General features: G+C 48.0%; 1 protein-coding gene across 1 annotated transcript in view; it reads left to right on the forward strand.

Annotated features, from left to right (window-relative positions):
* Positions 1-25,125, forward strand: part of LIPC (lipase C, hepatic type) — a 148,964-nt gene that overhangs the window by 109,966 nt on the left and 13,873 nt on the right. The window contains exons 3-7 of the mRNA XM_004777287.3: positions 9,698-9,885; positions 13,782-13,964; positions 14,541-14,658; positions 17,857-18,090; positions 20,627-20,872. Coding sequence (XP_004777344.1) covers positions 9,698-9,885; positions 13,782-13,964; positions 14,541-14,658; positions 17,857-18,090; positions 20,627-20,872 — 969 coding nt within the window. The remainder of the gene's footprint in view (positions 1-9,697; positions 9,886-13,781; positions 13,965-14,540; positions 14,659-17,856; positions 18,091-20,626; positions 20,873-25,125) is intronic.

Here is a 25,125-nt window from a genome sequence, read left to right on the forward strand (position 1 = left end):
GCTCAGCGGAGAGCCTGCTTCTCCCTCTCTCTCTCTCTGTCTGCCTTTCTGCCTACTTGTGATCTCTCTCTCTCTGTGTCAAATTAAAAAAAAAAAAAAAGAAAGAAAGAAAGAATAGGGAAGAAAACCTGATACTCCAGCAACAACCGAGCTAAGAGCAACTTTCCTTGGTGGGACAATGCCTGGCCCAGAGTAGGCACTTGGGAAATGATAAAGAGAAGAGTGAATGAATAAACAAAAGTTAACAGGGTACCCCCCCCACCTCAACAGCAGCACCGATGCCGTGCCACTGGAAAGCTGAAGCAGACCAGAAGGATTGGTGTTCTCTTTTTCCATTCAAACTCCTGGCCAGAGGTCTGTTTGGAAAATCCATCATGAGTCTGCCCTTTCCATGGAGCTGAGAAGAAGACGGACCTCAGCAGGCACAAAGTAAGATAAGGTAGTAGAAGGCTTAGCAGAGGATGTGCACAGAGTAAACAAGAAATAGACCACCTGTATGGCCATGAGTAGTGTACAGAGGCAGAGCCCGACAAAGAGCCCGACGGCCTGAGTCTCCACTGAAGAGATGCGGGATCCCCGCCCACCAACAGTCCCAGTGTGCTTGTCTCCGTGAGGTGGGGGGCGCTGGGCTGGGGTAAGACTCAAGTACTCCTAGAGCCCTTGACTGGGATACCATTCAACAATGCCCTAAGCCCCACAATAAGAGTTAAGGTCCTCTGCCCCATCACTTGGCCATTGTGTAGGTCATGTGTAGGTCAAGTCAAAGACAGAGGGATAAGGGGAAATGAAGACCAAAGTCGAGAGCTAAGCAGTCATCAGCCATCCAAATAAAACTTTGCAACAAGAACATGATTCGGTTGACCTATTAAAATAGCACTTGGCAACCTGATTTTAAACCAAGACCCACCATTCCAAGGGCTGTGAAAAGACCTGTTCCAGTTCCTGGGTAGCTTCCCCTGGCCTGACTTTGGTCAGACACCAACATCGCAGCCACTGGGCTGTGTAAGAATTCCAGTGCTACCTCTGTGGCAGAAGGAAAAGACATCTAGTCCAGGGGCGCCTGGCCGGCTCAGTTGGAGGACCATGTGACTCTTCTTCTCGGGGTTGTGGTTCAAGTCCCACGCTGAGCATAAAGATTACTTTAAAAAAAAAAAAAAAAGAACAACAACAACAGAAAAACCCAAAGACCTCTAGTCTGAAGATGAGACTGGCAAACAACAGCTATAACAGGTGTTTGTTGGCGGGGTGAGGTGGGGGTCATGGGACTTGTAGTTTTCTTACTCTGGTCACCTCAGTTGTTTGGGACCACTTCCCATAGACAAGAGGATGCTGCAGCAACCCTCTACCCTGACTCACGCCACACGACCTCCTTGATATCCAGGGGCCTTACTTGGAGGGATCAGTCTTTGTGAGAAACAGGACGTGAGCCCTCTGAGCTTTACGCCAGGGACAGGAACAGAATCCCCAAAACCTAGCAGGGATACGGGTTGGGACTCCTCTCCTGCAGCAGAGTAGGAAGACACTGGCTTAAATGTTGGGGTAGCTGAGTTTTTCTGATTCTGCCATTAACTAGATACTGGTTTGGTGTATGTCAGTTGGTCTGTCTGGGTCCCAGTTTCACTCGTAAAATAAGGAAGATGGACTTGATTATTATTACCAATAAGAGGTTCCTGGTCATGGTCGGGGCGGGGGGGTGGGCAAAGGGCATCCCTGAGCTATATTCAGTCAACTTGTAAAGGAAGATGGTATCACACAACACAACTAAAGGTCAAGTTTCGATGCTTTTCGCTGGAATTCTATCTGCTTGGTGTGGTAGCACTGATTCTCTCCAGGGGCTAAGAAGAGTAGACTGCTGGTGTTATCCAGATCCTTACTTAATAAGAGCAGGAAAATGAATTATTCCTCACTAAATGCAGGTTGTTGATGATGCACAGAAAGAGAATGAAAAGCAGGCAGTCACCAGGCTGGATGCCAGGACAGTCTCCGGGTCCCTTTCATCCCTAACCCCCTGGCCAGATTATTTGCTTTCCCAAGGATGGCCTCCCCAGGCATTGCTGCTCATGCCTGGCCCTGCTGAGCAGACAGCCTGATGATGCAGGGCTCCATCCTAGGACCCTGGGATCATGACCTGAGCTGAAGGCAGAGGCTTTAACCCACTGAGCCACCTGGACGCCCATGGGATGCAACCTTCTAAGTTGGGCCCCTTGCACTTAGTGTAATGCATTTTAGATGCACACGTGCTCCGTGTTTGCATGTATTGGAAATTTGTTCCCTTTTACTGTGGAGTGGCATTCCATGGCCTATCTCCTGTATATCTTTACTCAGTTACCAGTTGATGGGTATTTGGGTTGTTAATAGTTTGTGGCTACTGTGAATAAAGCTGCTGTGAACAGTTGCATCATTGTGTGGACATATGTTTGAATTCCTCTTGGGTAAGCTCCGAGGCGTGGACCTGCTGAGCCTATGGAACATTAACCTCTGTAAGAAATTGCCAGATAATTCTGCAAAGTGGTTGCAGAGTTTTGCAATCCCGCCAGCCGTGCATGGAAAGTTCTAGCTCTTCCACACCCTCACCTGCACTGGGTGCTGGCAGTCTTTTTCATTTTAGACATTTCAGAGGGGGAAAGGTGGTATCTCGTTGAGGTTTAAATTCTCATTTCCCTCCTGAATAATGATGTTGAGCATCTTTTCATGTTCTTATGTTCTATTTGTATATCTTTTTATACGATGTAGCTGTTTAAATCTCTTGCCTATTTTATAATTGGGTTGTCTTTTTATAGTTGAGGTGTAAGTGTTCTTTATATATTCTGGATAAAAGTCCTTTGTCGGTTATACGTATCTTGAATATTTTCTCCCAGTCTGGCTTGGCTTTTCGTTTACTCAGTAGAATCTTTCAAAGATCAGATGCATTTAATTTTTCTAATTTCTCTTTCAGGATTGGCGCTCTCGGTGTCCTAAAAAAAAAAAAAAAAAAAAAAAAAAAAAATCTTTGCTATCCTTGATGTCATTAAGATTTTCTCCTGTTTTCTTCTAGACCTTTTTATGACTTTTGTTTCTAAATTTAGGGCGGTGATCCACTTCAGGATAATGTTCATCCCTTCATCAAATTTTATATGGGAAACTGTCATGATAGTGAGCATTTACATAGCACACACTACATGCCTGGCCCTATTACAGAATTTATCAATACTAACGCATCAAACCTTCACGATAATTCTCTAAGGTAGTAAGTACTATTACTATCTCCATCTTACAGATGATACGGTAGAAAATTCAGACACAGAGGTTAATTTGCCCAAGATCACATGAGTAGTTAGTGCTAGAAATGAACCTGGAACACCAGCCACATGGCTCCTGGTCTGGGTACCTGACCAGCACACTCCACAGCCCCCTGCTGTACTGACTGAAGTTTTAATAAATGCAAAACCAGACCTAGGTTCTGCTTGTGTGGAGCTTACCACCAAATAGGGGAGCTAGATATTTATGTCATGTCTATTCGAATAGAAAATTACAACAGTGAAATCACCTAAGAGAACAAATAATAGGGAGATATGACCAAGTGAGGAAACTGGGAGCAATTTCCACTGAGGAAATGAAGATTGAATTTAGATTTGGAAAAAGAGTGATGGTAGCCAGGCAGATAAAACACAACAGCAGAGCATGTCAGGCCAGGGAAAGACCAGGCAGGAAGGTATATTGTACACTGGGTGTTGGATTAAAAACTCTCAGCATCATCACCAACAGGGATGGCAATTTTATCATCTTATCTCTCTTCACTTACTTACCCCATTGCCTTTGAACCAGAGTGGCCAACTCATCTTGGTGTGACAAGACAGTTGGTCACCCTGTCTTGAACCTGTTCAGGGCAGAATGTGTGCATGAGCTTGGAACCACTTTAGGGAAGCAAGTACCATTATCCCCAGAGGATTCCAGTACACATGGAAAACTTTTCTGAATGGCACACTCTTTCATAATCAGATTTTCTGAAAGACAAAAAAAAAAAAAATTCACTCTGATTCTTACCAGAGTTGCAGGGGAGCACAGCCTAAGAAGAAAGTTTGGGGTGGAGGGAGCCTGGGTTGTTCAGTTGGTTAAGTGTCTGCCTCTTGATCTCAGCTCAGATCTTGATCTCAGGGTCATGAGTTCAGGCCCCACATTGGGGCAAAGACAGAAAGAAAGAAAGAAAGAAAGAAAGAAAGAAAGAAAGCAAGCAAGCAAGCTTGGAAGAAGAAAAAACTCTCCAACAAGAAACATAGCCTCTAATTACTCCCCTGAATCTCCAAGGAGAAAATGATTGTAGTTTCAGGCTATAAGATGGCTAGCAAAATCAGGCCAAAATAGACAAAGAAAACAGAATAAATACGACTTGTGAAAATAGCTGTCCTTCCAACTCTTACCTCATCATCTTATTTCACAACAAAATGGTGACAGGCAAAATTCAAGATTCAAGATTCAAGAGAAGCATTGTTCACCACAGCCTTGGACAGAATCTGCTTATCACCCAAGATCAGCAAGAGCTAAGAGCTGAATTTCTAAAGGCCCAGCAATGACTACAATCTTATTGAAGTTTTTCCATCCTGCCATCACCCTAGAAATTCTGAAGTCAGTGCTGTGCATGTACAAATTGCAGGCCTGACCACAAGAGCCAGGGAAGAGCTGTGGCTATGTTTATTTCATAGGTTCCTTCCATCACATGGCTGAGGACTGGGGGGCTGTTCAGAGTAATCATGACATTACGATCTTCCAAAGGACTCCTCTCAGCAGTCTCAGGTCTGGGACTATTTTCAGGAGGGCCTGTTAGCGAAGTTCCAAAGTTAACAAATCACACACACACACACACACACACACACACACACACGCACACACACTCACACACAGGTTAGCAATTTAAACAATGAATATGAAGATATCTCACAAACCACTATGTGAGGGGCATATTAATAGCTGTGGCTTCCGTATTACACACTCGTGTCCTCAGCACCAGCCTCTGGAGGGGCTCAACAAACAGGAACCGAGCAGAAGCACCCAGCCCAGGCATTACAGGCAGAAGACAGAATGACTGACTCCCATCGAGGCCTTCTGCAGCAGAATCCCTGGTTCCCTCCTGTGCCAGCTAAGCTCCTGCAGTCACCACCTAATGATGTCCTTACCCAAAAGAAAATTAAATAATTTGTTCCTGATGAAACATTGGGAGTCCTCAAACCTGGGGGCTGACTTAGGAATGGAGAAATCACTTGCCACAAGGAATCTCATATCAGAAATGCAGTGGCTGCACCCAACCTCTGCTTCCAACTGATTTCGAGGAAGTTTCATTGCTCCAGGAACTTACTGTCATGCAGAGGGCAACCTCAAGCCTCCTTCAAACGTCAAGCCGCTTTCCAGGTTACAGGGGGGTGTCTCCCTCCAAGGAACCGACCTTTTACCTTTGATAGTCCCCCTTTCAAAACCACAGCCTCATCCCCAGATTCTTACCACTGGTGGGTCCTTATCTCTTCTAAAGACTGGAGAAAATAACAATTGTAGAAGATACCCCTAGAGAAGGAGCTACTCCTCGGGAATACGATTGGAACACATCCCACCCCCCCACCTCTACCCCCACGCCCGCACCGCTCATAACAGAATCATTGGGTTTTCTCACAACTTGTTTACAGAATTGCTGTGAGGTTTCAATGAGTCAGTAAAAAGAAGACTGTTGGAAAAGTGCCTGCCACAGAGGAAATGCTCAATAAATGTTCGCTTTAAAAGTGCAGAAGATCAATTTGGACATATATGCATACATAAAGAAATATGCACAAGATCACACCTACAGAGCTAATGTTTCTACTTTCGAAAATCTGTACTAAGAAAATACTCATAGATTTTTTCAGATGAAGATTTATGTATAAAGATGGTCATCAGGCTGTTGTTGTAATAGAAAAAAAAGAAACCCAAAACAACCCACACGTCCAACAATAACGGAGTAAGTACAAAAACGATGCCACTTTTCAAAAGCATGCTTTTGAAGAATTTGTAATGCTGTAAGAAAATTATCATGACAGGTAAAGAGGGATATGAAACCATTCACATAATATGATTTCAATTTTAGATATTCCAAATAAATATCTATGGAATGTCATAATAAGAGATTAGAAGGAAATACTCCAAATATTACTTGTGTTTCTGTCCCAGTGGTGAGATTCTTTATTCATTTTCAGCATTTTTCAAATTCTAGATACATATGCCATGAGTGTGTGTTAATTCTGCAAGTAAAATATAAAACAGTTAAGAAGCTATTTCAATTCCACAATTTAAAAAAAAAAAAAAAGTTGCATGAGATTCTAGACCAGGTCAGTGGCAGGGAACAGAAAGATAATCCTGAGGTTGAGCCCTCAGTATGTGGTGACTCTTGAAGGTCACCACGGGGACAGAGAGACTATCCCTACTGGAAACTTTCTAGCTTGAGCAACAGCATGGACAAATGATGGTGTTTTGCATCACAGTAGGAAATGAGAGAAAGGAAGAAGAATGGGTTGGGAAAACAGAAAATCTATTCTATTTGGCCTCACTGGGTTTGCAGTACCAAAAGGATCCCCTGGTAGAGGGGCTCAGAGAGTTGGCTACATGCGGAGGTAAAGCCTGGGAAAGACAGATTTTGGTATACATGCAGGTATGGGCAACAGCCATGTGTCCCTGGTGCCATAGCTTGGCTGAGAATACTCCATTCTCCATGTTCTGTGAAGGGCAACCAGACTCTGCTCGCATAGAGGCTCTGACACTTGGGCTCTGGAGCCCAGTTCCTTCCTGCCACCCAACATGGGACATGAAGTGACCCCTGCCTCCCTTGGTCCATCACAGAGACCACTGCTAGATGGTAGTGAAGAGCCTCACAGACACTCACCGTGACTTACATGCTGTTTGGCATGCTTCCGCTTCCATGAGCACTCACAGTCAACATAAAACGTGCTACCTCACACTTTGTACGAATAGCGTTCAAGACCCGGCTTCGCCCAGTGGCCTCTTTTCACAATAACGCATAGGGAAACCGTCTCAAGCTTCCAGACCAGGAAAGTGTGTGCAACCGGACACCATGAACCCTACAACAGCTCCTGTTTCCCTCTCTGGCTTGGCCAATAAGGAGCTCAGAATATAAGCTGTGGCCCATCTTCAGCAACACTGGAGGATCGCATCGTGTGGACTATGGGGCGCTCATCTGTTAGCATTTCGGTCTTTGTTTTACTGCCCTTATTTTCTCTTTGTCCCAATTTCTTCAACTATGAATCTTTGTGAACTTCTTAAAGTCTAAGATTTTCTCCCATGTCACACTCACCCATTGATTCCGTCTCTAGCTCCTGGAGTTGCACAAGAGAATTCTAGGGCCTCTTCCCCATAGCATCCGCTTTGAAGCCCATGTCCTCCACTAAATCTGATTCTTTTTAGGTACCAGAGCCTCACTTTCTTCAAAAGCTTGTCCTAGACATGAGCTCCTCAAGAATCTTTCATCCTTCTAGACTCAGTTGATGCCCCATCTTCCCTTGGTGTCTTCTTTAGGCCCTATTTAGGTGTTCCCTCCACAGCAGCACCCACAAGCAACCACACAGGATGACTGGTTCTCATACCTGCCTCTCCCACTGGACCATGATTGTGCTCTGCACCTCCAAACAGTACCTAGCCGGCTGGAGACATAATATGATAATATATGCTTCATAAGTTTCTGTGGAGGAAATGAATGAATGAATGTGCATAGATACATAACTTCCTCTCTCCTCTACATGCTAAAAGAAGCCCCCAGGGAGAACAGGGAGAGCCCAGTTCCTTTCAGCTCTCTGAAGGCCTTTCTACATGACAACTGCTTTTCCACAGCACTCTCCCTAACAGCCCTGAGGCCCTAGGCACCAGTGTGAGAACTTACTCTCCCAGCTAAATCCAGAGTAAATACACATAAGACAGAATTGGTCCTGTGAGGGCAACTGGGATAAATTTTCGCAGAAAGAAAGGATTTCACAGATCAAAAATGCAAAATACCACATGCTCCAACTAGCACTTATTTTAACAACAGAGCCTTACATAGGTGCTAATTACGTGTCGAGAATTGTTCTGAGCTCTTTACAAATATCTTATTTAATCTTTGTAACAACTTCATGAGACAGGTACTATTTCTATCCCCATTTCATTTTCATATATAGTCTGCTCAACACTGGCGTCAGCTATCCTACAACGAAGAAAGATGTAGCTAATTCCGTCACTAAATAAAAGAAAATTAGTTATATTTAGTTGACGCCAGTGCATGAATGGTTGACAAATCAAATCTTTGCCTTTGATGTGAGACCTGGATGCCACAAAATACATCACTGACTAAGCATTTATTGACCACCTCCCACCCCCCATCCCGCCACCAGCACTGCCCCCCACGAGCTCACAGTCTGGAGAAAACAATGCACACCTAAATTAATGACCAGGCCCCATGACAAGCACATTAGAAGCAAGGACCCAATACAGCACTGGCGGCAAAAGGGAGTAATGATCTCTGGCTAGATGAGAAGGCTTCCTCCAGGGTGTAATGTCTGAGCTCAATTTTAATGGATGGCCCAGGGCTCACCAGGAAGCCACAGAGACAGAAGAGGGGGAAAGAGAAGGCCAAGATAGGGGAACCATTGACTGTGGGGAGCAAGAGGGGAAGAGCTGGGGAATAAGGGCTGGTTTTGGCTGCAACATCACGAAGCTCGAAGTCACTAAAGGATCTGATGGTCATTCCCATTCTAGGAAGCTTCTTTGAGCTGCAGCATAAGGGAGGATGTCAAGACCAGACAGAGAGAGAGAGACATTTTAGGGGGCTGTTGCAATCAACCAAGCAAGAAACAATGTGCACCTGAGCAATATTCTAGGATAATCAGGAACCCGAATCTTCAGACGGATGGGAAGGCTGGTGTAGGAGAGCAAGGTGACACCCCAGCTTTTACTTAGAAGACCAGGAGGCTAGTGCAGCCAGCAAAACAGGGAGCGTAAGCTGGGAGCCCCAAGGCAGGGATGAGGACAATCTTGGGCAGCCTTGAAGCTTGGGAAAGCCAAACTAGGCAGAAGACATTTTCTTAATAATCACAGAGCAGTTATTCAGATCCTCATTCACATCTCCTTTTAATAAAATATGATGCATTTCATTCTGTCATCATAGTGAAAAATCATTGCCCTTTGCTGGAAATTAATAACCTTTCAAATTAATAACCTTTGGGTAGGAAAATTGGTTTCATTAATACCTCCCCTTACACTTTGTAGGTTCGTCATCTCTCTATCCGGCTGTCCCCTGAAGCCAAAAGCCCAAGACTTATTGTTTGAGAAGCCTGAGTGACTTTATGCTCAGAAGGAATGATCGGGATCCTTAGTAATTAGGCTCACTTGAGTTCACTGCCCAAAAATGCTGGTATGCCCCTCTGCCCCCAGAGAGCCCACCTCTGGGCTGGAGGAGAGGATGAGGGCATCGTCCCAGCTCTTGGCCTGAGCCCCCCTGCCTCTGTGCTGGGTTCTCGTAGGTCAGTCTTCATCATCTCCCAGGGGAGAAATGGCCATTCTGCTGCACATGCCCTCTGAGGTTACCCAAAGCTACAGTTCGTGCCTGCCTCCAGCACCTCCCAGTAACCTCGCTAGCTGGAGCTTGGGCTATCCCAGAGCTGCCAGAGGTGGAACAGATGCCAGGCTAAGCATTGTCTCCAATCTTACATTCCAGAGCCTGTTGGAAGAAGATCGAGAGTGGTTGAAACAAAGGAAGCACTGCAGGAGACAGAGACCAGATTCCTGCTTTTTAAAGAAGAAACAGATAAGGGCTGTCAGATTCGGCTGAATCACCCGGACACATTAGAGCAGTGTGGCTTCAACTCCTCTCTGCCCCTGGTGATGATAATCCACGGGTGGTCGGTAGGAAATGCTGACATGCCTTTTTTCTCTCTGCATTTACATTTTCTGCTTTTTTCCCTCATGTGTCCAATTTTAATAAAAAGATAGAGAGCCAGTGATAACAACTTCATGCATAATATTTGTAAAGCACATTCTAATTTTCCAAGTACTTCCCCACACAGGATCTCATTGATTATCTCAATCCCATGAATAAGCAGGATAGGGAAAGTATAATTATCTCCACTATTCAGATAATAAAACGTGGCTCAAGGAGGTCACACTTCACATGAGGGCCCAAAAGTGACTGCAGTCCATGCAAGTAAATCTGCCTGTTTCACAAGAGGAGATAGGAAGCCAGAAGACATAGTCTCCCAATGAAATATGGTAACTATAAAGTTTGAATGCAGCTCCAAATAACAGAAACCTAATTGGCAATAGTTCAAATGAAACAAATTTGTTTCCATTTCACACAATAGCCTAGAGATGTGTAATCCAAAACTGGATAAATGACTTTGGTTAATGATGTCCTCAGGGACCCAGCTCATTTCCCACTACTCTGCCATTCTTAGAGTACTGCCTTTGTCCTTATAGTCCAAGATGGAAGCCAGAGCACCAGCTATCGTATCTTTATTCCACGTAGCACAATGAATAAAAGGTATACACAACAGAGTCAAAGAGCATGGTTTTTTAAAAACAGCTATATTGATATGTAATTCACATACCATTTAAACTCATCCATCCATTTAAAGTGTACAGTTCAATGGCTTTTGGTATAAAAGATAGTTTTTTTTAGGTTAGCCACCCAGAAATATCTGTAAAATGCTTCCAGTTATATCCATGAGCCATACCTAGATAGAAAGACGACTGAGATATGTAGCCTCTTAGAGAAAGTGTAGCATTTTAGGGATGCTAAAAACCCTGGACGAAGGGGAGAAAGAATATTATGGGCAATGATTGAAATGAAACTAAGCAAGGACTTTTCTCCAAGAGGAAATTCTGCCTCCCTGGCTCCCAACCAACACACAATTTGAAGCCTGGTTCACGACTTGAAACTTCCAGAGATTTGGTGATCTATTTCGTGACTTGGAAACCTTTCCCTGCCATCTACTTGAAAAACACTCTTGAAGCCCTCATCTATACTGTAGAAAGCAAAATAAGTCCATCTACCCACCTGCCACTCTTTCAACATTGATTCACTGAAAGTCTGCTATGTGCAGGCTCATAGCCTTCCCATGTACAATACAGACCCTGCACCTGGTCTTATGTTGTAATGGGGAGCCACATGATGTCACAGGGGTAAAGCCATGAGATGGGGTGCTTGCCACTGCTAGGGGGGAAAACAGAGACACCTGTAGCCTGCTAGCAGCTTCCGCCTAGGACTTAAAGGGCTCCCACCCTAGGGAAGTTGGGGATCCCACACACCCCAGGGTCAGCAGTGAAGGTGGTGGTGTTTTTCCTACCCCTAAAGAAGGGGCCTAACATAGACTGACGCCCTGCTACAGGTTAGGCCCTTTTCATTATACATCAACCAGTTTAATCCCCACACCTTCCTCCAAGGTGGGTTAGTATCTCTTAGAAGAAGAAAGTGCGCTCAGAAAGGTCGAGCAACTACTATAGTCACACAGCCAAAAGTGGACAAAGATCAAACCCTCATGCTCCAAGCTCCCACTCTCGAAGACTCCCTTTGTCAGAGGGGTCCAACCGGGCCCCTGTTCCTAGCAGGCTTCAGCCTGCAGTCCTCACTGCGGCTCTCTCCCGCTGGCCTAGGAGCTCAATCCGTGTTTCTCTAAGACAAACAGAATAGGACACAGAGTGCAGAACGCTAAGAAGATGAAATCTGTTTTAAAGGAAACTAAAGATCAGCCGTGGAAAGCTCTCCTGGGGGAACCCCCGGGGGAGGATAGGGGTTAGAAGGAGGCCAGTCACGGTAGAGAAGAGTATCCCATTTCTTCAACTGCTTTAGCCAAATGGACTTTCCTTCCAAGAAAAAAGAAAGAAGGCGGGAAAGAGGGAATGTATGGAGAGGACAGGTTTGGGGACCGGCAGAGTTAGAAGCCAGGCACCAAGTCCGGATGTCTGCACACAGAGGAGTTAGCTCTCCCCACCCTCCCACGCCCACCCCCCACCCCCACCCCCCCACCCCTGCATGCTCTCCCCTCAGACCCCGCCCCCTTCACCCTCCCTGCCTCCACTGACACCCCTTGCCTCTACTCACACCGTGTGCTCCCCTCCCCCTTCCCTGTCTCCTCACCCTCCCTACCTCCCTCCACTCCCCCCTTCACCTTTCCCTGCTTTGTCCTCACCTTCCCTGCCTCCTCTGACTCTCCCTGTCTCCCCCTTACCTCTCCCTGCCCCCCACTTCGACTCCAGCAACCCCCAGCTGTTGGTAGCTCCTTGCACTCCCCTGTGCTTTCTCTCCTCTTGGCCTTGGCTCAGCCCCTGCCTTCTGCCTGGAGCAGTGTTCCCCCTCTTCTGCTGAACGGTAGCCATTACACAGTAGGTGCTCCAAAAATATTTGTGAGCTGAATTCATGACTAAATCAGTATCTTGTTCACAAACGGACCATAAAGACAGGACCGTTACCAGGGTCCTTTTCCAGAATGAACGCTTCATTCTTAAAACGCAGAAGGGCCTAGAACTACTCTCACCAGTGAGAGGAACAGCAGCAGCTGCCTCACTGGGTCACTAACTCTGAAGGTAACTGCACATCACTAACATTTACTGAGTGCTTGCTGCGTGCCGGGCGCTGTTCTAAATGCTTCCTAGCGACTGACTGATCTCCTCTTCACGGCAGTCCTGGAGAAAGGCCACTACGGCTAGCCCCATTTTCCAGATGGGGAAAGTGGTGCACAGAAAGGTTAATGAAAGCTAACCAATTAATTGGGAGGGTCGAGACTTGAACCCGAGGGGCTCTATCCACCTGGAAGGCACTGGGTGCATGTTCATAAGTGGTCAGTGGTCAGTGGTCAGTGGCCAATGCCTCTGAACCCAAGTGACCTGCATGTCATCAGCATTGCTCTCCAGCCTGGAGAGCAGTCTTGAGGCACACCAGACTCCTCTCCCCCCGGAGAGGGGATGGCTCGGGGCCCTCTCCTGACCATGCGCCTCTGCGCATGCTCTTCCTTCTGCCTGGACCCCCCTAGACTCCCTGCCCCACAGTCACCAGCCCACCCTTATTTCCGTAAGTGAGCTCCTAGTCATCCTTGCAGACACCAATGTCATCGTTCCATGAATCAGGCATGCCCTGCAAGTTGGTTCTCGAACAAAGGACATACACAGAAAGATTCTCCATACACATGGATTGAGCTCCTGCTATGTTCTATGTTCCAACTCATGGGGCCTTGTTCCCTCAAAAGCGAGCAGATGCAGTGGGCAGGAGGAGAGCAAAGGAGCTGGGATTCGGAGCTGTGGCCAAGCCCGCCTCCTGGAGTGGGGAAGGGTTAGAGCTGAGCCTCAGAGGATAGGTCAGCTTTCAGCTCCTAACTACATAGACTTTTCCATTATTTTAAGGCTCGGAAACTCTTAAAATAGGGGCATGTTAAGAAAATGGTTCTCGGTTGGAGGCCACGGGTAGCCCCCAGGGGACATGTGGCAAAGTGCAGAGACATTTTTGGTTTTCACAACTTGTGGGGGAGAGTGCTCCTGACACCTGCTTCATGGAGACCAGACATGCTGCTAGATAGCCTACAGGGCGCAAACAGCCCCGTGACAGAAAGTATCTGGCCTAAAATGTCCATAGTGCCAAGGTCGAGAAAACCCACATTAAGCCCTTTCTTTTGGAAAGAAGGACCCAGCCTTCATAAGCCAAGAGTTGGGAAAGAAAAAAAAGACAAACAGAAAGATGAGACTAGTGCAGTGCCCCCCGACCCTGGGTCCCCTTCTGGTTAAGCTGACGACTTTGTGCCCCACCCCCACAGGTGGACGGCTTCCTGGAAAACTGGATCGGGCAGATGGTCGCCGCCCTGAAGTCTCAACTGGCCCAGACTGTGAACGTGGGGCTGGCCGACTGGCTCACCCTGGCCTACCGCCACTACACCGTGGCTGTCCGCAACACCCGCCTCGTGGGCCAGGAGGTGGCAGCTCTCATCCAGTGGCTGGAGGCAAGGCCTGCCCTGCCCTCCCCTCCCCTCCCCTCCTCACCTTTCTCCCCGTGGCCGGGACTGAGAGAATTAAGCCGGTCTCCTAAGCATCCCAGATAGGAGAACCACTCCACGAAGCTTGGAGGAATGGGATGGCACAGGTGGAGATGGGACATTGGGGCTCCCTCAGACGTCATGCTTGAACCCCTATTTTGCAGAACTGTCTTCCCTCCCCTTCCTCCATCCACCACCTCTTTTATGCTCTCTCCCTTGGATGTGCTAGCGGATCTGAACACACCCATGGCCCATCAAACCCTAAGAAATGAACAGGAGCACCATGTAGGGCATTCATATCCTAGTAAAGACAGGCAGGGTGGGGACGGGGACCAACATCACCAGGCGGGGCCCCAGGTAGCTGAGTCTGAAAGGTGGGTGCCGGCAAGGTGAGAAACCAGTCTGGCTCAGGAGGCTAAATTCTCAAGCATCTCCTCTGCCAACCCGGGGCCAAGAACAAGGGGGACCCTGAGAACGAGCTGGACCCATACAAGGTTTCTGTCCAGCAGCTCTCCCACTAACCATCTTGCCTCTGTCTTCCAGGAATCTGCTCAGTTTTCTCGGAGCAAAGTTCATCTAATTGGGTACAGCCTGGGTGCCCATGTCTCAGGATTCGCTGGCAGTTACATGGGCGGAAAGCACAAGATTGGGAGAATTACAGGTAACCGTGTCCATAATCAATGATGGCATGCGGGGGTGGGGCAGGACCCGCTTCCCTAACAGTCCTGGAATTACCATGCACCCAGCCTCCTTCACACTGCTGCCAGCATGACCGCTGTCCTAGCCTGCTGTCCCTCAAGAATTCAGAGTAAACCACAGCCCCAACCCCTACTGCCTTTCCTCCAAGGGGTGCCTCTCATAGTCATGCCAAAGAGGACCTCAAAAGTAGACTTTCTAAACACTTTGTACCAGGAAAGAGTTTATTTTCAACTTATAGTTTAAAAAGCCCAATATGAGCAAGTTAAAGGATCACGTCCGAAATTTGTGGTAACATCAGCCATGCCTGTGCCTCAGTTTCCACATTTGTGGAACACATGGGTCTTACTCTGGGGCCCATTTGATGTGAAGGACGGGGCGCCACACTGACTTGGAAATGGCTCCAGATACCCAGTAAGAGCTGGGGATGTGCAAGAAGGCCTTTCCTCCCACGCTTCCTTGACACCAACCTCATCCCCGGATGCTACCTCACAGTTGTGTTTGGAAGATCACACCTGAGGGGGCTATTCCCCAGCCCGGTCCCCAAGGTGCACAGATAGCCACAGTGTAAAACTCAGAAAGCCCAGGGACACCTGGGTGGTGCAGTTGGTTAAGCATCCATCTCTTGGTTTTGGCTCAGGTTGTGATCTCAGGGTCATGGGATCAAGCCCCACATCAGGCTCTGTGCTCACTGCAGAGTCTGCTTAAGATTTTCTCTCCTTGGGGTGCCTGGGTGGCTCAGTGGATTAAGCCACTGCCTTCGGCTCGGGTCATGATCTCAGGGTCCTGGGATCGAGCCCCGCATCGGGCTCTCTGCTCAGCGGGGAGCCTGCTTCCCCCTCTCTCTCTGCCTGCCTCTCTGCCTACTTGTGATCTCTCTCTCTGTCAAATAAAATAAATAAAATCTTAAAAAAAAAAAAAAAAAGATTTTCTCTCCTTTTCCCTTTGCCCCTCCCCCTGGGACTTGCTGACACATGCTCTCTCTCTCTCTCACTCTAAAAATAAATAAATATATTTTTAAGAGAGAGAGAAAAGAAGGAAGGAAGAAAGGAATAGGAAGGAAGGGAGGGAACCAGCAAGCCAGCCAAAGCCCTTCTCAGTGTAGTGTTCCAGAGTTCTGGGACTCTCCTCTCGAGGCTGTCTTCCTGTAGTCTCAAGCTTCCATGAACTAGGTCTTTCTCTACTTCATGAACGCACCATGGCCTCCTGTGCTTCTGGGCCTTACATGTCCTTTTCCTTTTACCTGAAATATCTTGTTTTTTTTTTTTTTTAAGACTTTAGCCATCTATTTGAAACAGAAAGAGAGGACAAGACGGGGGAGAAGGAGAGGCAGGCTCCTTATTGAGTAGGGAGCCTAATGCAAGGCTCAATCCCAGGACCCCGAGATCATTACCTGAGCCAAAGTTGGATGCTCAACAACTGAGCCACCCCAATGCCCCTTGCCTGGAATATCTTAGCACAACCTACACCCCCAGCCCCAGTCTACCTAACAAACTCCTACTGCCCCTTTAAGATGAGTTAAACATCACTTCACCAGCTAAAACAATACTTCACAAGCTAAAACAATTCAAAGGAAATTTAAGATGAATAACGTTGTTGTGACTTTTTATTTTATAAAGAAGATTTATTTATTTATTTATTTATTTATTTTAGAGATAGAGAGAGGGGAGAGGGGCAGAGGGACAGAGAGAATCTCAAGCAGATTCTCTGCTGAACATGGAGCCCAACTCGGGGCTCGATCCCACAACCCATGAAATCATGACCTGAGGCAAAACCAAGAGTAGGACGCTCAACCACCTGAAACACCCAGGTGTCCCATGACCCCCATTTTATCAGGTAAGAACACTTTGGGCAGTTAATATCTACGATTACCATTACTTCACCAAAAAAGAGGTTGGTTTTAATATTAAAAAAAAAAATAATGGCAAACATTTATACAAGAGAAATAAATTCGTCATTATGAGAAATCACTTCCTCATTTTTTTTATTTTTTTTATTTTTTGCCTTGCCGGGAACTGGGGAGACTTGGTTCATGGGCCAGTATGTGCACCCCCCAGGAATGGTTATCCAGGCATGGTTATATGGTTATCACTATGGTTATAATGGTGATCACTCTGTGATTTAACCCTCAATAGGCTGGGGGTAAACAGACCTTCACAGAAGGCCCATCCCCGAGGAACTTCCTAGAAGGCTGAGTCAGAATCCCAGAGGGGCGGCACCAGACCCAGCACCCTCTCCGCTCTGTCTTGTGTCATGGGCTATATTAGGCATTATTAGCCAGGCCCACTCATGACAGAAGCAGCGGGACAGCTAATTACTCCTGTCATCTCCTCCTCAGCCCCATGAAGAACGGAATATAAATCACACCAAGACATCTTTCATTTGTAACTACAGATGAGAGCTGGAGACAGGCGCTCACTGCCCCTGTCAACTCCTTCACCCCCATCAGGGATGGAAGCCAGGGCTGATGTGGGACATCAAAGAGTCTTCCAGAGAGGGTGAAGGAAGAAAGACAGAGGAAAACCCTTGAGAGCAGAAATACTCCTTGTATTTGTAGACGCCAACCAGCCAGGAGCTGCCTCTAGTCTCCCGCACACACATCTGTCACTCGACCAGAGCTCGGAGCAGTCCTATTTGCTCAGAACATTTTCACCAGGGAACAGTCATGTCCCAAGGCTGTTTTGGACATTCCAATGAGATGACATTGGTGTGGGAGAAGAGCCAGCTTGTTTAGGGAACTCACGGACAACATACAGGCAAATAAATTTTTTCTCTGATGGGTAGGTTAGAACTACTTAAAATAAGCACAGTGGCTTTTTGTATGCAAACAGATGCTCTTGAAAGTAGCTTGAGAGGTACTTAAAATTGATTTGCTTAAATAAATCAAGCATTCCCTCATAACCTTATTTCTACCACTGGATAGTTCCTGCAGACCTCTTTCCCCATAGATAATGTGCAGCCCGTGTCTAATTTTCGGCACCATGAATTACTGTGGTTTTACTGTGAAAAGATTATAGCAAGATTTTCTAGAGAAAGATTATCCCTGAGGATTTTTTTCTTCCTGCTAGCGCATGAATGTGTAATAACATCAGAAAGCTAAAAGGAGCTTTCTGCTTTCTTCCCCTTGCTCCCACCTGACCCTTACCCTTGCTTTCCCTGTTAGGACTGGATGCCGCGGGCCCTTTGTTCGAGGGATCTTCGCCCAGCGACCGTCTTTCACCAGATGATGCCAATTTCGTGGATGCCATTCACACCTTCACCCGGGAGCACATGGGCCTGAGTGTGGGCATCAAACAGCCCATAGCTCACTATGACTTCTACCCCAATGGGGGCTACTTCCAGCCTGGCTGTCACTTCCTAGAGCTCTACAAACATATTACCAAGCATGGCTTATATGGTGAGTATGATGGCCCAGGGGACAGAGCCAGCCTGCACTGGCTCCCATCCCCCATACGTACATATGGCCCCCAAGACCCAGTGAACCTTCAACTCTGTAGGGCTCTCCCTCAGAGGGAGAGCTTGTGAGAGAGTGGGTAAGGGCTGGGGTCCCTCCAGCAGGCCTTCCTTTAACTGGCAGTGGTCTCTGAGCTCACGCTCTGACAATGAGCTGGGGGCACCACCAGGAATCCCTACTTCTCAGCCCCTCCCAACAAAGTCTGTCCAGGGGTACTGGCCCTTCTGAAAGTGGAGTCCTGATGCCTGCGGTTATTTCTCCTTCTCCAGAAGCTTCCTCACCCAGGAGGCTTCCTCTGTTCTGGGCCACACAAGGATGCACTTAACAGATCCTTGATCTTTAGCTTCTTATCCTTCGTTTGACCAGAGTGGGAGTAGCTCTTCCACTCCTGGGAGATTTAATCAGCTGGTCCTGCAGGACCTTACTGGAATTCCTCCAATTCAAAGTTCAGTTCTAAACATGTCTTTGTTGTTTCCTTTATCTTGGGGCAGAAACTGGATTCTGGCATTCTCTGGGCTGTGATTCCACTTCTCTCCCACATTCTAGACTAAAATATTGACATGCACGTTGACCACATACACAAGATTAAAGGACAAGCCTTTCAGCAAAAAATCATATGTTCCATGGGTGTTCTAAATCTCTCATTATTATAAAATATCATACTGATGAAAACATGTGAACTCACGCTAAGCCAACCGGAGACCCTGCCCCCCACCCCGCCCCGCCCCACGTACCTCCTTCTCACCTCCATCATCCAAAACCGAGCTGAGAATACGCTCTCCTGTGATGACATCACCGTCTTCACCTCTCCAGTATCAGAACGACCTTCAAACTCAACATCATCTCATTTTGGCTGGACTCCCAGCCTTCCACCCACCCACGCCTGAGAGAACCTTCTGCGAACTTCCTCTCCTCATTCCTCACATGCCCCTCACGTCATTACCCCTCCAGTCATCCACGGGGGTCTGCTCCATCCCGGCTAAGCAACCAGCCCTCCTCCCAGATCCACTCCCTCCCAGAGCTCCACACAGGCCTGATATTGAGTAACTAGTTGCCTGACAAACATCTCTGTTAGTGCTATTTGCTTTTTTGTGCTAACCTTCCAAGTGGTGGAACTGAGTACGTTTATTTTGCTCGCCCAGTTCTAGTGTGGTTTTTCTCACTTTTCTTCACCTTTAGGTTTAAAGAGTGATCCTGGGGGTGCCTGGGTGGCTTAGTGGGTTAAGGCTCTGCCTTCAGCTCAGGTTGTGGTCTCAGGGTCCTGGGATTGAGCCCCACATCAGGCTCTCTGTTCAGCGGGGAGCCTGCTTCCTTCTCTCTTTCTGCCTGCCTCTCTGCCTACCTGTGATTTCTCTCTCCGTCAAATAAATAAATAAATAAATAAATAAAATCTTTAAAAAAAAATAAAAACAATCCCATTCTGGGGTGGTACTCGCAAAGCATCTGCCCAGAATATAATCTGGTGACTGCTCTGCCAACCCAACCCCTCCTAGGTGAGCTGGAATGAGTTAGTGAACGCTTCTGAAGCTCAGCTTTCTCACCTACAACATCTGCCTGAGGGGGCCGTGGTGAGATTCAGGAAGTGTGTGTATGAAAGCACTCAGCATAGGACCTGCCTTATACTCGGTGTTCAACAAGTGCAGCCCTAGATCAAGAGCGAGCTTTTGGATCTCAGCATTTAGGCTTCAGACTCTGGGAGAAATAGCTTTTGGCAAAGTTACCTGTGCTGTACCTTCACATTAGGTAATTTACATACCTTGTGGTAGTTCTTCAACGTTCTTGAGAATAATTTATTAAAGATTAGATTAAGATGTGGAGAGTTTAAAAAAAAAAGGTTAAAAATTCACAGTAGATAAACTTCCTACCCCTGCTCTTTGGGGTTAGGCCCAGATAGACCTGGTCACTAGAATTATCCTCCTAGAAGCCAATCCCCTTGCTGGTTTTACAGGCCAGTTACCCGAGGGAGGCAATGGCAGCTTTAGGACAGAGGGCAGACGTTGTAGGAGAGGACTGAGCTTTCACTAGACCATTAACTGAGCCCCAAGGGTACCTTGGCTCTCATTTACCTGGCGTGGTTAAGCAAAGAGGCATCCCACACAAGCCTGTTCCAGCTAATTTAACGCAAGACATCAGCACTTGCACATTTTTAGCCATTTAAGACATAAATATTTTTAAATAAATCACACTACCCTGAGTTCTTAAATAATTCAGTATTTTCTTAGGAACTTGGGCTTCCAGCTAAAACACCCACCGTGGCTGGGGAGATGCCTCTACACCACGAGACTGAGAGGGGTCTACTAGAGTTTGCACTCTCGGATTCCTTCCCACTGGGGCTGTGGGGGGGGGGGGTCAGCCTCAGCAATCCCACCCCTCCTTCCCAACGTGCTGCTCATCTGCCCTGCACACAGGACGATCCTTGGAGTGGAGGCTTCTCTGGAAAACGGAGGGGTGATAACGTCCTTCTTGCCCTGTGTTCCAGCCATCACTAAGACCATAAAATGCTCCCACGAGCGGTCCGTGCATCTCTTCATCGACTCCCTGCTGCACCCCAGCCGGCAGAGCACGGCCTACCAGTGCGGCGACATGGGCAGCTTCAGCCAGGGCCTGTGCCTGAGCTGCCAGAAGGGTCGCTGCAACACCATGGGCTACCACATCCGCCAGGAGCGGCAGGGCAAGAAGCACAAAAGGCTCTTCCTCGTTACACGCCCCCAGTCCCCCTTCAAAGGTGAGTGCGGGTGGGCCCCAGGGCAGCCGCTCGGCCCAAGCTTCCCTCTGCTTTCTCAGGGGTCCTGAAACCACAGATTCTGGACGGCGACGTTGGCGCAGCCTCTCTCTCTGTTCATTCCCATGGGTGTGTCCACCTGGCTGCCAAGCACCAGGTGGGAGGAAACCTTGATACTTTCTGGAATGATCCTTGCGTGAGCCTCTCTTCATCCACGTTCACGTGGATCGAGGGAACTGCTGCCCTGAGCAGCAATCTCACCCAAGTCTCACTGAGCAGGGACCTGGAGGCGTCTTCAAACCCCAGCTGGAAGCCACGGCTTTCCCCTCTGCTCACAACTTGCATAAAAAAAGGAGCCTCTGGGCTATGTTGGGGGTTCCTCGTTTCCTCTAAAATCTGGATCCACTGCTCTGTCTACTGCTCTTACAGGGTATCACTGGCTTATTGAGAACCTCCAAAGATGAAGTTTGGCTTCCAATTTTCCTCATCAGATCCTTAACCTCGGGGCAGACACCGAGCCCCGGACCCTCTCTGGGTTGCACCAGAGGTCAGAGCTGTGCCTCTTCCGGGGCAGAAGCCAGCGGAGGATTTCTCCCCCAAAACCCGAATCCTCCGGAGGCGAACGAGCTGGCATCTGCTGCAGTTAACATTGTGTCTAATCCTTCCAGCGGCCCCGAGCGATTAGCGGCTCACTGTCTCACGGCGCATGCTCACGGCGCCGGGAGGCGCTGCGCTGTTTGATTCTTACCGCCCAGAATATTTGTAGCCGCAGAAGGTGATCATGTCGTCACCCCCACTTTGCATTTGCACAGCGTTTTATACAAAACATCAGACTCGGCCATCACCTTTTTGCGGCCCCCACAACAGGCAAGTAAGGTCGGCAGGGGGTAATGATCTCATGTTCAAGAGGACGGAAGGGCAGCATGGGTATAGAGTGACGCGCCCACGGCCACACAGCCTGGAAGGAGGCCAGCAACCAGGTGCATCCGACTCCCGGTCTGTGCTCCTTTTATTATCACACTCACAAGTTCAAGTTCCCAGGCGACTCGTTTTTTAAGCACAGGATTCCTGTTTATTTGAACTTGGGCTCCCTGGCCAGATTTCCCTTCCCTGAAGCCCAGGAATGACAGAAATCTGCTGTGGGTGGATGATCGCTTCTGAGAGCATCACAGTGAAGGTGGATCCTTCCTGCCCGAGGGGCCAGTGGGCCCCCTCTGCCGTCTGCCCCTTTGGGGTGGAGGAGAACGTACCATCCGAAATCAGCTGAGGGAATTTGGAAGGGCTCAGGCCTCAAAGAGCTCCCCCATGGCAGCCTGCCAATTAGACACTCATTTGGGTTAACCAGCTCCTCTTTTAAATGGCAAAGCTGCCTGGAGTGATTAAGCCCCTCCGATAAGCACATTTCACTGGCTCTGCTTTAAATCGTGGAATGTTAGCATTTCTAGACGCTGTTCTACCCTGCCATTTCACAGACGCAGACACCCAGGCCCAGCTGGGGAAAATCATTTGCCCAGGGACACAGAGTGAATTCTTGGCAGAGTCAGCATTTAGACCCAGACCTCCAAACTAGTTGAGGGATTGATTTCCTCCCCACTTCAGGAACCTGCCCCTTGTCTATTAGTGGAGGTGAGGGAGGGAGAAGAGAAGAAGGGGGAGGTTTTGAGATCAGCTGGGAAGAAAGGAGACTGCTTTTCACCTTCCACAGCTTGGGGGTATTCTGAACTGAGGAGCTTGGTAGAGCTGGAGGACATCTGCTGGGGGCTTGGAGATGGGGAGAAAGGTCAGGCAAGCATGTCGGGAAAGAAGAGGGGGAAAAAAAAGACCAACAGGTACACTCAGTCTGGGTTCCTCCCTTTTGCCAAGGACCCAGATGCCCGACTACCACAAGCCACTAGTGTGAACTCACAGGGGTCTCTTTCCTATGGAGGAGGACCAGAGAGCTGCATTTGGCCAGTGCTGTCCACCCCAGCAGCTACAAAAGACCAATGTGTCCCTCCAGTCATTTATTTTTCAAACATAAATTGAGCCAGAGTAGTCAGAGTCCCTACTTCATGGGGCTCACTGAAGACCAGCCCCCGCCCACCCCCCCACCCCATAAATGTTCAGCGCCATCCCAGGAAGACAGGCAGGGAGACCCTTGGAGACAACACTCAGGTGTCTTTATTGTCAATGACTATCTCACTCCAGATACTTCTGATGAGCATGGCCCTATGAGTCAGGACTGCCTGAAACCGGTCAGAACCCATCTCAGCCCCTAACCGAGGTTCGCGGGCTGAGCTGTGGCCCACAATGCCCCCCACTCTTCCCTGGGCCTTCCAAATTCTCCCCCATTCTGCTTCAGTCCTTCCAGTGAGCAAAACCCTAATCTGTTCACCAGTGGGGAGTAGCATCCCAGGAGTCACGTCAAGCTGCCCTGGGTATGGCCGGAAATGATCGCTGGGTGAGACTCTGCCCATTCGGGAACAGCTGCTCGGGGGTTGCTGCGATCTGGATAACACTGCGTCACCCAGTATGGTGGCTGTGGCTAGTTACATTACTGGGAATTACATGCAATCAAACATTGGCTTCCCCAGTCAACTAGCCACCTTTCAAGTGCTCAGATATGTGGCTGCCATATTGGAGAGCACAGAAATGGATCTCTTCCATCATCACAGAAAGTTCTGTTGATGGTACTGGCACAAGGCCTTTAATCTAGGTCCCCATAACTACACCTTTCTCCACCCATCACTATCATGATCATCTCTGACTTGGGCCCTCCAAGCCCATTTCACTGGCATTTGATGAATACTTGCAGATTCTTAAAAGAAGAGACTTGCCCAGCCCTCGTTTCAGAGAACCTATAATTCATATTTTTTAAGAACATCTAATTGTATGATATATTTTAGTGCCGGGTTTAGCTGGGCCAGCTAAACACGGCCTCCCGATTGTAGCTCCACAAAGGGTGACTAACTTAGCCCTCATTCCTCTGGCTCCAAATATATTTCAACGAAACCATCAAAGAGTCTGGACCCACTGGGCTGGTAGCACAAGGCAGTGATTGCCCACTTCTATTTTCACTGTCCCAGGAAGAGCCTTCACCAGTCTGGGAGCCTGTTTTTTGAAAGAGAAGACAGGGAATGTATCCATCCTGAGAGAGACCTGCTTAGTGAACACCTTATCTAATTAATCCTCCAGCAGTAGGATGAGGCCACTCAGAGCGGAAGGAAGTGGCACTTATGGGGACCTATTCTGTCCAGGCTCCCCACTGAGTATATTGTAACAAACTAGCTCCTTTATCCTATAATCCTCACAACAACCTTGACAGAGACAGAGGGACAGAGACTGAGATGAGTCAGGGTGGGGACTGATGTTGGTGGATTTTTCAATAAATAAATTGAGACTTGGAGAGTTTACAACTTCCCCAAGTCACACAGTCTGTGAGCAGCAAATGTAATGTTTGACCCCAGGTTGCTCTGGTTCACGGCCCTTGTTCTTCCACTCCACGCAGTCTCCGGACTGTAGCACCAACACCAGGTCCTCCCCACCTCTTTCCCTCTCCCTCTCTCTCCCTTTGCTCTCTGGGCCTCATCCCACCTAGGGGAACTTGCTTGAGTACTCTTTCCTTTTGGTTGGTAGGCAACCAACCAAACTGTGACTTAGGGGAATCTGTTCGTCTTTGGCTTTTCTCCACTACTTCTTTAGGAAAGGTTTCCCTAATTTCCAGGGAGAGGTCCAGAAAAAGTATTGGGTGTAGTAGAGACAGCACAGGCTTGAGATTGGGAATAGGGCGTGTCCAGAATTTGGCTTTGCTGCCAACCTCATATTTGACCTTGAACTAGTGACAAAACCTATGCTGGTCTCAGTTTCTTCAGCCACAGAGTGATGGTGTGTGGATGACTATGGGCGCGAACTGCTAAAACCAGCCCCTAGGGGTGCAGCTCAGAACTGTGCCTGGTCAGTTCAGCACATAGGAAGGGAAAAGGTGTCCCTGGGTTAACACCTTCTAGAAGCTGGGCACTTTAATATACACTGTCCCATCGCATCATATTCTCACGACCCCCCGTTAGAGTCCTCTTGATGCCCATTTTATACATGAGGAAATGGAGCTTCAAAGAGTCTGTGAGGGCTCATGACCATACGGTGGTAGACGGTAGAGAAAGGACTCCAGGCCCTCAGCTGAGGGCTCCTGTTGTCCTCCCATATGAAGCACCTATGGGCACAAACAGCAGGCAGCGTGATGCCAGTCAGCACAACACTCCTTACCACACACACTCCCC

This window comes from Mustela putorius, unplaced genomic scaffold (genome assembly GCF_011764305.1).
Source record: "Mustela putorius furo isolate JIRA1106 unplaced genomic scaffold, ASM1176430v1.1 tig00003896_pilon_pilon_pilon, whole genome shotgun sequence".
Lineage (NCBI taxonomy): Eukaryota > Metazoa > Chordata > Mammalia > Carnivora > Mustelidae > Mustela > Mustela putorius.